Raw genomic sequence first — 15,233 nt, 5'->3', positions numbered from 1 at the left:
CAACATATTATGTTGCTATGATCTTTAGACTTTAGAGATACAGCGTGGAAACGGGCCCTTCGGCCGACATAGTTCGTCCGCGCCGACCAGCGATCACCCGGCGGCACACTGACGCTCTCCTACACACTAGGGACAATTTTCCAATTTTACCGAAGCTAATTAACACAAACCTGTACATCTTCGGAGTGTGGGAGGAAACTCGAGCACCCGGAGAAAACTCACGCAGGCCACAGGGAGAACATACAAACTCCGTAAAGGAAGCACCTGTAGACAGGATCGAACTCAGGTCTCGGGCACTGTAAGACAACAACTCTACTGCTGCACAACTGTGCCGCCCATCTTAATATTGTGCTAATTTTAATTTGGTAGTAAGGATTTCGCGAACTCAACTGTTATATTTTCAAATGGTATGTGTTTATTGCCATTAATGTTTAGTTTAAAAAGGATAGCATATTGATGAAGAATATCACTGCATTGCCAATCGCTCCCAAGCTGATCTTTTTAGGTCTAAATGGGATATTCATTACTTGCACCATGACGTGGAGGTGCTGATATGGACTTTATATCTGATTATAGCAGTCTGCTACAGATGCTCCCCTCTAACGATGCTTCGACTTGCGATATTTCGACATGCGATGGTGCAAACGGCAGCGACCCTATAGCGAGCCGCAGCTCGCTTCCGGCCGCGTGACTTGGACAGGTTGTGTGAGTGGGCGGATGCATGGCAGATGCAGTTTAATGTGTATAAGTTTGAGGTTATCCACTTTGGTGGTAAGAATAAGAAGGCAGATTATTATCTGAATGGTGTCAGGTTAGGAAAAGAGGACGTACAACGAGATCTGTGTCCTAGTGCATCAGTCACTGAAAGGAAGCATGCAGGTTTAGCAGGCAGTGAAGAAAGCCAATGGAATGTTGGCCTTCATAACAAGAGGAGTTGAGTATAGGCGCAAAGAGGTCCTTCTGCAGTTGTATAGGGCCCTAGTGAGACCGCACCTGGAGTACTGTGTGCAGTTTTGGTCTCCAAATTTGAGGAAGGATATTCTTGCTATTGAGGGTGTGCCATGTAGGTTTACTAGGTTAATTCCCGGAATGGCGGGACTGTCATATGTTGAAAGACTGGAGCGGCTAGGCTTGTATACACTGGAATTTAGAAGGATGAGAGGGAATCTTATCGAAACATATAAGATTATTAAGGGGTTGGACATGTTAGAGGCAGGAAACATGTTCCCAGTGTTGGGGGAGTCCAGAACCAGGGGCCACAGTTTAAGAATAAGGGGTAGGCCATTTAGAACGGAGATGAAGAAAAACCTTTTCAGTCAGAGAGTTGTAAATCTGTGGAATTCACTGCCTCAGAAGGCAGTGGAGGCCAATTCTCTGAATGCATTCAGGAGAGAGCTAGATAGAGCTCTTAAGGATAGCGGAGTCAAGGGGTATGGGGAGAAGGCAGGAACGGGGTACTGATTGAGAATGATCAGCCATGATCACATTGAATGGTGGTGCTGGCTCGAAGGGCCGAATGGCCTACTCCTGCACATTGTCTATTGTCTATCAGGTGTATTAAAAGCATTTCGACGTATGATATTTTCGGTTTACGATGGGTTTCTCGGAACGTAACCCCATCTTAAGTTGAGGAGCACCGGTACATCACCACAGTTGTGCAAGTGGTCCACAGTTGTGCAAGAACAGTAGTTCCAGCTGCAAGGTGGCTGCAGCGGGGCCTTTATGGCCAGCTGCAACTTGGACTTTGAAAATGGTGCCAAAACCTGGCCACTCTTGCATATGGTCTCAATCGGCTATTTCTATACACTTTGTACTTAATCTGGGATAGTACTTATGTATGGTAATAATTTATTGAATTTATGCAAAAAAGGATTTCACCATACCTCGGTACATGTGATAATAAAGAACCATTGAACCTCCCTGTTTACATGTGTAAATGGGGAAAAGAGATTGCCTGTCTTTTTTGACAAACGCCCAGGAATTTGAAGCTGCTAACTCTGATCCACCAACATACTAATGGAAACTGGCACATGGTGTTCCAACGTACCTTTTCTGAAGTCAACAATCAGTTCCTTGCATCTGTGAGTGAGGGTGTGTTATTGTGGCACCACTCAAACTATCTGTCTCCTTGCGCTGACTCATCACCCTTGATTTGTCCAACAACAGTGATGTAGTAGGTGAATTTGTGGATGCCATTGGAGCTCTGCTTAACCACATAGTTAAGTATATAAAGAGAGTCGAGCAGTAATACTTTTGGGACTTAAACCAATTAGTCAATTGAGTGACTTAAATAAATGTTTACATATTAAAATGCTGAGTTGATTGTTGGTTTGCAGCACAAAATATATACCAGTTGTGTAGGAAGGAACTGCAGATGCTGGTTTAACACCGAAGATAGACACAAAATGCTGGAGTAACTCATCGGGGCAGGCAGCATCTTTAGATGGAAGGAAAGGGTGAAGTTTTGGGTCGAGACCTCTCAGTCTGAAGAAGAGTATACCAGTTGTATCTGGCAATAGTTACATCTGACTGATTTGCATTTGAAGAGAGGCACTTAATGCTAACTAGAAATGGAATGGGGTGTTGACAGTTTATAGACAGCAATATTCTATAAACAGTAGTGTTATAATGGCCAGATATCTATTCAGATATTTGTCATTTACTCATTTGTGGTATGCAAGGAAAGCAGTCTCTTCTAGAGACACAGAATATATTAAGTAAAGACATTTTATTACAGTGATGTTGGCTGAAGAATAAATATTAGCCAAAAGGAAACCTATTGCTTCCCCCATTATATTGTCAAGGGAATGGAATAAGCTTGGGAAGGGATTATCAGGTTTTCAACAAAAAAAAAAGGATTCAAGGATTAGCTCACTGCCATGTTAAAGAATGCACCATTCCCACGACACTCGAGAATCTCTGTCCCGTAAATTATAAAATTATAAAAGGATTAGACAAGCTAGATGCAGGAAAAATGTTCCCAATGTTGGGGGAGTCCAGAACCAAGGGACATAGTCTAAGAATAAAGGGGAGGCCATTTAAAACTGAGGTGAGAAGAAACTTTTACACCCAGAGAGTTGTGAATTTGTGGAATTCACTGCCACAGAATGCAGTGGAGGCCAATTCACTGGATGAATTTAAAAGAGAGTTAGATAGAGCTCTTGGGGCTAGCGGAATCAAGGGATATGGGGAGAAGACAGGCACGGGTTACTGATTATGGATGATCAGCCATGATCACAATGAATGGCAGCGCTGGCTCAAAGGGCCAAATGGCCTCCTCCTGCACCTATTTTCTATGTTTCTATGGTTCTATATGTGACTGCTCAAAGTGGAGAAGAAATGTTGTTGGGAACATTGCGTTCATCCTCTGAGAAACCTTGTGTAAGCAGCTGGAGGAGAATGATACCATCAGTCTAAAGAAGGGTCCCAACTTGAAACGTTGCCTGACCTGCTGAGTTTGTGTTTTGGTCAAGATTTCAGCATCTGTAGTTCATTGTGTCTCCATTTTATTGCTTAATAAACAGATGCCAAAATGGCGGCGCTGCCATAGCAGCTGCGGCTTACCTGCGGTCCATTTGTCTTTGTGTTTTTGTTGTTTTTTTGTCTTAATTGTAGTTGTGATGTCGTGTTTTTGTGTTTGTGTACTATGTGTGTATGTGGGGGGGAGGGGGGGAACTGTAAAATTGTAAATAGGTGTCCCTTCCGAACGGAGACCCGACCTTTGTTTTCTGGGTGGTGTCTCCGTTCCTGCTGCAGCCTACCATCGGCCCAACTCCTGGAGCTGGCAGCCTCCAGGGCTCCGGTTCGCAGAGCCCGCGGACCGGACTTACCATCAGCGGAGCCGGCCGTCTTCGGAGGCTGCGGGAGCAGCTGCGACTCGCCTTAGGTTCGGGCCGCGTGGATGCCGACATCGGGAGCTCCGGCAGCGGCAGCGTGTTCGCCCGCCCCGGATCGCGGGGCTTGGGTCGCGGACATTTCACCGTCCGGCGCGGCCTAAGATAGGCCGCGGGATATTTCTCTGCTGGGCGGGGGCTTCAATGTCGAGAGCCACGACCGCCCCGACGTGCAGCAACCGGCAGCAGCAGCGTGTTCGCCCGCCCCGGATCGGACTTATCATCGGCGGAGCCGGCCGTCTTCGGAGGCTGCGGGAGCGGCTGCGACTCGCCTTAGGCTCGGCCCGCTGCGGACCGTTCGGCGCGGCCTGCAACCACAACAACCTGACCGCGGGAGAGGACAGCAGGAGAAGGGAAAAGACATTGTGGCCTTCCATCACAGTGAGGAGAGGACTGGAGGAGACTCACTGTGATGGATGTTTTCTTGATGGATGTTTCTTTTGTGTGTTTTGGGGGTTGTGTAATTTTAATGCCTATTTTGATGCTTTTGTTGTTGGACTGTGGGTGACTGAATTTCGTCCAATTTGGATGACAATAAAGCTATCTTGAATCTTGAATCTTGAATCTTGAATGTGCATGCAGATCAGCAAATTCTGCATGTTTACCTGTTTACTAGTTTCGTATCATTATGAGGGGCGAATCAGAAGGCTCTACAGGCCAAGTCTGGATATTTTTACAGCAGAGATAGATTCTTGATTAGCACAGGTGTCGGAGGTAATGGGCAGAAGACAGGAGAATGGGGTTAGGAGGGAGTGATAGGTCAGCCATGATTGAATGGCGGAGTAGACTTGATGGGCCGAATGGCCTAATTCTACTCCTATTTCTTATGACCTAATCACCCATGGCTTTGTCCATTGGAACAACTGTAAATTCTTGGAACACTGTAAATTCCAGATGAAGGCTGGGTATGGCTCAGGAGTATTGTTTAGTTTAGTTTAGTTTTGAGATACAGCGCGGAAACAAGCCCTTCAGCCCACCGGGTCCGCGCCGACCAGTGATCCCCGCACATTAACACCATTCTACACGCACTAAGAACAATTTTTATCTTTACCAAGCCAATTTACCTGCATACCTGTACGACTGGAGTGTGGGAGGAAACCGAAGATCTCGGAGAAAACCCACGCGGTCACGGGGAGAACGTACAAACTCCGTACAGACAGCACCTGTAGTCGGGATCGAACCCGGGTCTCCAGCGCTGTAAGGCAGCAACTGTACCTCTGCGCCACCGTGCCACCCTGTTGTTCTCCCTGCTGTTTCCACTCTGCCTCAAACTCATTAGTCCACCTTCCAACAGTTGGACAATTCACCCACATTTGAGAACATTTAAAAAAAGACAAACCTTATGGCCACTCAAGCATGCAAAGTGTGTTGAATAAATGTTGAATATTACCTGGTGTCATACATGTTAACTTGTGATTTAATTTCACATTGTTCAATATTATGACTTTTTTTTTGAAAAGTAAAATGTTCTGATCTCATATTTAGAACTTCTATAATATTTATCATAACTGTGTTTATAGGACAAACTTGAACCAATGACCTCGCCTGCACCGCCGTCAAACAAGGTAACAATAAATTACGTTGCAAGATATAAAGATTAATTGTTGGACTAATTTAAAACCGGAGGCAAAAGAGAACAAACTGCTGTAGTCAACATAGAGTTTAGGATTGGTTTTTACGGAAACTCAAATTAACAGTGATTATTCACAAAATGCTGGAGTAACTCAGCAGGTCAGGCAGCATCTCGGGAGAGAAGGAATGGGATTAACATTAACAGTGACATTAACAGTGTCAAATTAACAGTGACATTAGTGACTTTTTTGAAATGCTGAGGCACTTTTGGATTCTGACAGTAAACGTATCTAGATTAGGAGAGGTATTGAGAATGTGAATTAGACTTGTTTTAAAGTGAATGTGGGTACATTCGCAGTGCTTTAATGATGTGGTGCATTTCATGGTAATCCCTTCTAAACGTTTATAAAACTTTTTAAGACCCACATGTATATTTTATGATTTTTAGTTCACAAGTGCTGCATGTGCGTTGATATGGCATAGAAACGGCAAAAAAGGTGTGGCCAGAACAATGATTATATAATGAAATAGAAGTGTCTCAGAAAAGGGACTTGAATTTATTGTTAACTTAGCACGTGAAAGATAGTAAAGAGGAAGGAAAGTATCTGTGAACCGCTCGATTGTAATCGTGTATTGTCTTTCTGCTGACTGGATAGTACTCAACGAAAGCTTTTCACTGTACCTCGGTACACGTGACAATAAAGTTTAGTTTCAGTAAGAGAATAAAAGGAAAACAAAAGTTTTTAAAAAACCGTTTAAGTTGATGTTTTAAACGTCTTCAGCAACAATTCGCAGTTTGAAGGAACGTGATTAGATTTTCTTAACTGATCACTGTCTGGAATAGCTATATTGTTAAAACAATATTTTAGCTCTTAATCACAGTGGTAGTTTAATGCAACATCTTTAAGAAATTAAATATGAGATGCTGTTTGGATGAAGCTTTGACACAAAATAATTTGACTTCAGGCAAATTGCAATTGAACATTTCCTCTTGTTCATTAATTGTTAACACATTAGTAACAGTAATCAGATTTTCCAATGAACCATGCAAGCTCACTATCAATATTGTTTTGGAATTTCAATTGATAAAAAAGAGAATATCATAAACAAGAGATTTAATTTCCTGCCTTTTGAAGCTTCTGATTGCCTGCAGTGAGCTTCTCGTGTTTAAAGACATTTAAAAGTATTAACAATTTATAATGTTAAGGTTAATTTAAAAATACTTAATGTTTAGAAACAATTGAATAAATTATTATCGGGGTTGCACGGTGGCGCAGCGGTGGAGTTGCTGCCTTACAGCACTTACATCGCCAGAGACCCGGGTTCAATCCTGGCTACTGGTGCTTGTCTGTACGGAGTTTGTACGTTCTCCCCGTGACCCTCGTGGGTTTTCTCCGGGATCTTCGGTTTCCTCCCACACTCCAAAGACGTACAGGTTTGTAGGTTAATTGGCTTGGTATGAATGTAAAAATTGTCCCTGGTGTGGGATAGTGTTAATGTGCGGGGATCGCTGGTTGGTGTGTACTCGGTTCACCGAAGGGCCTGTTTCTGCGCTGTATCTCTAAACTAAACAAAATAAATTCAACTTTAATAGTGGAAATTAGGTTACCCTTGCATCTGCAGACTTTTCTGCCATTTGAGGTGAATGACCCTCTGGACCTCAAAGCACAGATTTCTTGATGTGAGTACTGGGAAACGTGCGGAAGGTTGCACTTCAGTCTGAAGAAGGATCTCAACCCGAAACATCACCCTTTCCTTCTCTCCAGAGATGCTGCCTGACCCACTGAGTTACTCCAGCATTTTGTGATACCTTCGATTTATACCAGCATCTGCAGTTATTTTCCTACAGTAACACTAAACTAATATCACTTAAATGTTGTGAGCGTGTCTGCTTCCTCCACCCGCTCAGGTGGAGAATTCAGATTCCAGCCAGTCTTTGTAGAAAACAGAAGCTCTCACTTCTAACTCAATAGCCATTGCAATGGAGAAACATTTCTTAACATCAAATCTATCAATGTTCCTCATTATTATTTGTATATCAGTCAAGTTCTTCTTCAGCCTCGCAAGGAAAACCATCCTTTCCAATCTCTCCTCATAATAGAAACTCTACATTCTAGGGAGAATTTAGTTCAGAATTAAAGGACGTTCTTTTAGGAAAGAGATGAGGAGAAATTTCTTTAGTCAGGGGGTGGTGAATCTGTTGAATTCTTTGCTACAGAAGGCTGCGGAAGCCATCAGTGGATATTTTTAAGGCAGAGATAGATTCTTGATTAGTTACAGGTATCAGAGGTTATGGCAGGAGAATGGGGTTAGGAGGGAGAGTTAGATCAGCCATGATTGAATGGCGGCGTAGACTTGATGGGCCGAATGGCCTAATTCTACTATTCGTTATGGCCTTAATGTTGGTGAATCTTTTCTGCACCCTCTCCACTGTGGCAACCAGATAATGGTGCATGATACTCAAGACCACGGCCTAATCATTTTTGTAGCTATACTGTTATTTCCATGCCCTTATATTCTGTATCTTGGCTAATTAAGGAAAGTATCTCTCTTGTGCCCTCATAGCCACCTTATCTATCTATACTACTGCCCTCAGTGGCTCTTGAAAACTAACTGTTCCTTAATGCTCCCTAGAGGCCAACCAGTCATTGTGTATGTCTCAGCCTTAAAAGTCTTCGCAAAATACATAATCTTACACTTATTAGGATCAAATTCCACCACTGCTCCATCATCCATGCTACCAACTCGTCAATATTGGTTTGTTGCCAAAACCTATCCTCCTCACCATCGATAAAACCAGCAATTTTCATCCCATATATAAACTTGCTCTATCATTTTTCCAGCATTCACATCCTAATTATTACTGTCTGTAACGAATTGTAAGGATCTCGGGATCGATCATTGCAGCACACATATATTTTCAGTCACAAATAACAAACTTTCACCATTACTCTTTGCTTTCTATTATCAACTATGGGCAGGGGGGGTCATCTTTATTACTGACAAGAGCATATATAATATATTATATATATAAATATATAAGTACATTGCAAGAAGAATTTCTGTTACACTTGGAGCACACGCGTAATGTATGCACTTAGCTGTTCTTGCCTTCCTTTGGCCATGCGCCTTCTCAGTGCTTGAGAAAACCATATATTTACTCACAGTAAAACCTGCAAAACAGGTTAAGTCGGATACTTTCACCTTCTTTAAAATACTTAAATGAAAGCTGCTCTCCTGAGGCAGATTGGTTATCATCCATTCCTTGATAAGCTTTCGTAAAACCCTAGAACTTGCTGTCTGGACCTAACTTGCACTTAGGACTTTACCTGTCACCTTCATTCCTGATCTCATCCTGAAGAAGGGTCTCGACCTAAAACATTACCCATTCCTTCTCTGCAGAGAGGCTGCCTGTCCCGCTGAGTTACTCCAGCTTTTTGTGTTGCTCTTCGGTTTAAACCGGCATCTGCAGTTCTTTCCTACAGGTTAAGAAAGCACTGTTGATTTTGCACTGATTGATCTGTGGGTTTAGTTGTTATCTAGGCACATAAATTAATGTAAAGTGTAGGAAGGAACCGCAGATGCTGGTTTAAACCGAAGATAGACACAAAATGCGGGAGTAACTCAGTGGGTCAGACAACATCTCTGGAGAGAAGGAATGGGTGACGCTTCGGGTTGAGACCCTTCTTCAGAATGTAAATCTTATTTTCGTTGTTATTTTGTATATTGTAATTTTTGCTGTGTAATAGGAAAATCTATACACAGCCAGGAGTATTTGAAATTATTTTTTTAATATATATTTTAGAGGCCTGTGGATACCTCGACCCCTGAAGACGGAGAAGGTGAGTGAACAGCCGATTCTAATATTCTTTTGAGTTCTTATTTGTTCAGGAATATAGATATTTAGTTGATAAACTAGGAAACCTGATCTCTGTCAGGCAACATCTGTGGCAGTAGCAAATAACAATTCAGATCACCAAATCCTTATTTGATCTGAATTTCGTATTTCTTTCCACAGATGTCGCCTAATCTGTTTTTTATGGTTTTTCGATTTTACTTTGGATCTAGTATTTGGAGTATTTTGGATTAGCTAATGCTAATCTTTTCATAATCAATATTAGAATACTTTCTGTGGGACACTGTCGATAAAGATAATCCCTGGGAATTGTAGTCGTGGAAATTGACCAGGTTATTAAAATTGTTGGCTGATTATAGTTAAACATATCTTAAAGTGCAGAAGCTTTTCTTTACCAAACTACTACGTGCATTTAATATAATACAAGCACTTGTATAATTACTGCAGAATGCTAAGAATGCTTTCAACCATTTCTTTATTGCAATTCCTATCAATGATACAAATTGTTCGCAGTGCAAAAACAGCTGAACACTTTTTGATCAGAGTAATTGCACTTATTTATTAAAAATGGTTTAATATATGATGGATGTGTCTTAAAATGCACAGTATTCTTATCAGTTCAATTAATTTATTGCTTCAGATTCTGATCGAGATGATGGAAATTACCCGCCACCCGTTAAAAGGGAGAGATCATCATCTTTCACACAGGTCTTCCCTCCTTCTCAGCCAGGTACATCCTTTCCGTTTGAGTGACAAACATTTTAACGTTTTCTATTGTTTGTACTCCTTACCTCTATCATGGGGTTTATGCATTTGATTCTCTTGCTGGTGATACAAAACAGTTTATTTTTTGTTGTATGTTATATTTTTGTTATATGTGTGCGACATGGTGGTGCAGCGGTAGAGTTGCTGCCTTACAGCCCTTGCAGCGCCGGAGAACCGGGTTTGATCCCCACTACGGGTACTGACTGTACGGAGTTTGTACTTTCTCCCCGTGACCGCGTGGGTTTTCTCCGAGATCTTCAGTTTCCTCCCACACTCCAAAGACGTAGGCTAACTGGCTTGGTGTAAGTGTAAATTGGTCCTAACGTGTGTAGGATAGTGTTAATGTGTGAGGATCGCTGGTCGGTGCGGACTCGGTGGGCCGAAGGGCCAGTGTCCGCTCTGTATCTCTGAACTAAACTAAACTAAACGTAAGAGGGAATGAAAGGTAAGCAGGTCTCTACTGATAAATGAGGACAATAGACAATAGGTGCAGGAGTAGGCCATTCGGCCCTTCGAGCCAGCACCGCCAGTCAATGAGATCATGGCTGATCATTCTCATTCAGTACCCCGTTCCTGCCTTCTCCCCACACCCCCTGACTCCGCTACCCTTAAGAGTTCTATCTAGCTCTCTCTTGAATGTATTCAGAGAATTGGCCTCCACTGCCCTCTGAGGCAGAGAATTCCACAGATTCACAACTCTCTGACTAAAAAAGTTTTTCCTCATCTCTGTTCTAAATGGCCTACCCCTTATTCTTAAACTGTGGCCCCTGGTTCTGGACTCCCCCAACATTCGGAACATGTTTCCTGCCTCTGACGTGTCCAACCCCTTAATAATCTTATACGTTTCGATAAGATCCCCTCTCATCCTTCTAAATTCCAGTGTATACAAGCCTAGTCGCTCCAGTCTTTCAACATATGACAGTCCCGCCATTCCGGGAATTAACCTAGTAAACCTACGCTGCACGCCCTCAATAGCAAGAATATCCTTCCTCAAATTTGGGGCCAAAACTGCATTCAGTACTCCAGGTGTGGTCTCACTAGGGCCCTGTACAACTGCAGAAGGACCTCTTTGCTCCTATACTCAACTCCTCTTGTTATGAAGGCGAACATTCCATTGGCTTTCTTCACTGCCTGCTGTACCTGCATGCTTCCTTTCAGTGACTGATGCACTAAGACACCCAGATCACGTTGTATGTCCCTTTTTCCTAACTTGACACCATTCAGATAATAATCTGCCTTCCTATTCTTACCACCAAAGTGGATAACCTCACATTTATCTACATTAAACTGCATCTGCCATGCATCCGCCCACTCACACAACCTGTCCAAGTCACCCTTTGGCAATTGTAGAAAAAAAGCAATAGGAATTGGCAATTATAGAAAAAAAGCAATAAAGCATATCTATTTACAGGCCTATGCTTTTGGCTTACTAAGCTTAAAGTATAGGCCCTTCTATATTATACTCATTCATTATTTAGTGAAACATTTTAAGAAAATAAAGTAACCATCTATTTAATGTTATTTGTCAATCCACGATTCTCAGTTTCATCTTTTTAAACTGTCATTGACTGACTTGCATTTTTAGTTGGTCGCGTTACTTTTGTGTGCATGCCCAGTTACTGCACGATTAGCAAATGATGGATGATGACTGCTTCTATATTATCAAAAGGTACTTGTTCACTGATGTTCAGTTTGGTTCCATCGGATCCTTTGCAATTCAAGACCTTGGAGTCTTTATCAGGAATACAAAAGCTGAACTCCAGAGATGGGAGTGGAAGTGACTCTTGACATTGAAACATCCAGAAGGATTATTAGAATTGAAATAATTTAGTGCCCAAGATGAACAAGGTGACTCACGTCAATGGCCACCGATCGGTGGCACTCACATCCGTTGTGAGGAAGGGGCATTATTTGGTGTAAATCAACTGCCTTAGTAGTGATCTGGACCCATTTCAATTTGTCAACCATCACAACAAATTGACAGCAGATGCAATCTTGTTGGCTTTCCGCTCTGCATTGGACTACTTGGACATCCGAAATATGTTTGTAATGCTGTTGTTCATTGAATACAACTTGGCATTGAACGCTGTCATCTCTTACAGCTCATCATGACACTGTGTCTCTGCTGGTCCCCATGCAACTGGCTCTTTGACTTCCCCATCGGCAGGCTGGGATGCAACACCTCCTCCTCATTGACCATCGGCAGAGGGGCATCCCTAGGCTGCATGTTCAGCCCCCTGCTCTACTCACTCTATACAGAGATCTTGATTTGTGCAGGTGTCAGAGGTTATGGGGAAAAGGCAGGAGAATGTGGTTAGGAGGGAGAGATAGATCAGCTATGATTGAATGGGGGAATAGACCTGATGGGTCGAATGGCTTAATTCTATTCCTGTCACTGATGACCTTATACCTGTGACTGTGTACCCTGACACAGCTCGTATGCCATCTTTAAATTTGCTTTGATACCAACCATCGATGGACAAATAATGGTTGTCGACATTTCAGAGTAGGGGAGGGAGATCGATAATCTGGTTGAATGGTGCTAGAACGACGATCTTAGTTTCAATGTAGCAAGATCAAGAGGCTAATTGTTGACTTCATAAAGGGAAAGCCAAGGGACTATGTGTCTGTTTTCGTCAGTGGGAATTCTGTGGAGATAATCAACAGCTTCAAGATCCTGGGCATACACATCTCTGAAAATGCCTACTGTCTGGTTGCACCAGGGCATGGCTCAGGAAGGAAGGAAGGAGACTGCAGAATGTGGTGGACATTTCCCGATCCATCATGATTATTGACCTACTCACCATTGAAGGGATCTGCACAAAGCGCTGCCCTGAGAAGGCAGCCAATAATTATCAAAGACCCACACACCAGCATGGTCATGCTCTCGTTTAACTGCCGCCTTTGGGAAGGAGGTACAGGAGCTTGGTAATCATTATCGCCAGGCTCGTGGACCGCTTCTCCCCATCTTAGATCTCTTCAACCATCGGGCTCCTTAACCATCCTGTGTAACCCTACCTGGCAAGCGAACTATTGTGGACTTTGCACTGTTACACTCTGTGCTTTGGTTTGCACTATTATGGCCTTTTTTTAGTTTAGTTTAGAGGTACAGTGGGGAAACTGGCCCTTCGGCCCACCGAGTCCGCGCCGACCAGCGATCCCCGCACACTAACATTATCCTACATACGGGAGCGACGATTCACAATTTTTAAACGGAAATTAATGAACCTACAAACCTGTGCGTCTTTGTAGCGTGGGGGGGAAACCGAAGCACCCGGAGAAAACCCACGCAGGTCACAGGGAGAACGTACAAACTCCATACAGACAGCACCTGTGGTCAGGGTCGAACCCGGATCTCTGGCGCTGTGAGGCAGCAACTCTACCGCTGCGCCACCGTGCTGTCTTGTTTTCGTAGAATAAGTGATAATTTATCGCATATTTATTTATTGTTATGTTGTATTTAATGTGGCTATAAATTAGCAGCGTAAGAATGTTGTTCCCGTCCTAATCCATGTGACAATTAAACGCTCCTGCGCTTGCTCTCAGCTGGGCTGTGGGGCACACTGAGGAAACCAGGCTGTACTAATGGAGGGACATGAACTCAGCCAAAATAACAGATGGATGACTGGAGCATAAATAGCTAGTTCTGATGCTGTTGAAAGTGATCCCATATGTGATATTGGCTCAGCTCTTCATTCCCATTAGGAAAATCTGATCTGCTGGGCATGTCCCACAGCTATCCTATCAGCAGCATGTAACAAAGAAGCATAATTAGCTTCTACCTGTTCCCATTAGTCCATTTGACCTATATTTGACCTGTTTGTGTTGATGTTTCAGTTGAAGAAGGGTCTCGACCCGAAACGTCACCCATTCCTTCTCCCCAGAGATGCTGCCCGTCCTGCTGAGTTACTCCAGCATTTTGTGTCTATGATGTTTGTGTATTCCCTTTGTCTCATCTGTCCCTTCTGCTGCTATCTCTGTAACTGAAAGCCAACTTTTTTAAATCTCTACATGTAGGAATAAAACTGCAGATGCTGATTAAAATCGAAGGTAGACACACAATGCTGGAGTACCTCCAGCTAGATAGAGCTCTTAAGGATAGCGGAGTCAGGGGGTATGGGGAGAAGGCAGGAACGGGGTACTGATTGAGAATGATCAGCCATGATCACATTTATTCACAAAATGCTGGAGTAACTCAGCAGGTCAGACAGCATCTCAGGAGAGAAGGAATGGGTGACGTTTCGGGTCGAGACCCGAAAAGTCACCCATTTGTTTTTTAAAATCTCTTTTACCTACTTTGGAACAGGAGTCTCCAACCTAAAATGTTAACTCTATTTCTTTTTCCATAAATGCTGCCTGACCTCCTGAGTGTTTCCAACATTTTCTTTTTTATAATTTCTTGGTTTCTGGAGTCTCAAGTATACATTTGTTTGTAGTAGGACTGACCAATATTTAGAAGTATTTTGTTTGCTTCTGTCAAGCAGACTATTGTAAAATCCTTTTTTTCTGGTAACACGCCCATCTTGAAAATTCTTCATGCGGCCTAGTCCAAAGTAAAGTGAATTTATCTTTTCAATTGCTCAACGATAAGCGAAACAGAGCTGCTGCCTCACAGCTCCAATGACCCTTGTTTATTTCTGACCACTGTCAGTGGTGTTTGTGCATTGTCCCAGTGACATTCCAAAGACAGTGGTTGGTTGGTTAACTGGCTATTGTAAATTATCCCTTTAGTGTAGGTTGTGTAGGAAAATAACTGCAGATGCTGGTACAAATCGGAGGTATCTCACAGCTCAAAATGCTGGAGTAACTCGGCAGGTCAGGCAGCATCTAGGAGAGAGGGAATGGGTGACGTTTCGGGTCAATACAGTCTGAAGAAGGGTCTCGACCCGAAACATCACCCATTCCCTCTCTCCTAGATGTTGCCTGACCTGCTGAGTTGCTCCAGCATTCTGTGATACCTTCCTTTAGTGTAGGTGATCAGTCAAACAAGGGGCTTTGTAGCATGGATTTGTAGCGAATGCGGTTGTTTTGGTCACCGTGCTATAAGAAAGATATTGTCAAGCTGGAAAGGGTGCAGAGAAGATTCAGACCCAGGTTCGATCCTGACTAATGAACTGTCTGTCTGGAATTTGTACGTGACCACGTGG

At 43.1% G+C, this 15,233-nt stretch overlaps 1 protein-coding gene across 5 annotated transcripts in view; it reads left to right on the top strand.

Annotated features, from left to right (window-relative positions):
• LOC144607265 (ran-binding protein 3-like) overlaps positions 1-15,233 on the top strand; it is an 89,503-nt gene that overhangs the window by 16,638 nt on the left and 57,632 nt on the right. For all 5 annotated transcript variants that reach the window (XM_078423987.1, XM_078423989.1, XM_078423988.1 and 2 more), the window contains 3 exons: positions 5,414-5,458; positions 9,271-9,307; positions 9,962-10,051. In XM_078423987.1, the coding sequence (XP_078280113.1) occupies positions 5,414-5,458; positions 9,271-9,307; positions 9,962-10,051 (172 nt within the window). The remainder of the gene's footprint in view (positions 1-5,413; positions 5,459-9,270; positions 9,308-9,961; positions 10,052-15,233) is intronic.

The sequence above is a fragment of the Rhinoraja longicauda genome, chromosome 28, assembly GCF_053455715.1.
Source record: "Rhinoraja longicauda isolate Sanriku21f chromosome 28, sRhiLon1.1, whole genome shotgun sequence".
Classification (NCBI taxonomy): Eukaryota; Metazoa; Chordata; class Chondrichthyes; order Rajiformes; family Arhynchobatidae; genus Rhinoraja; species Rhinoraja longicauda.
This window is presented reverse-complemented; position numbering and strand designations above follow the sequence as displayed.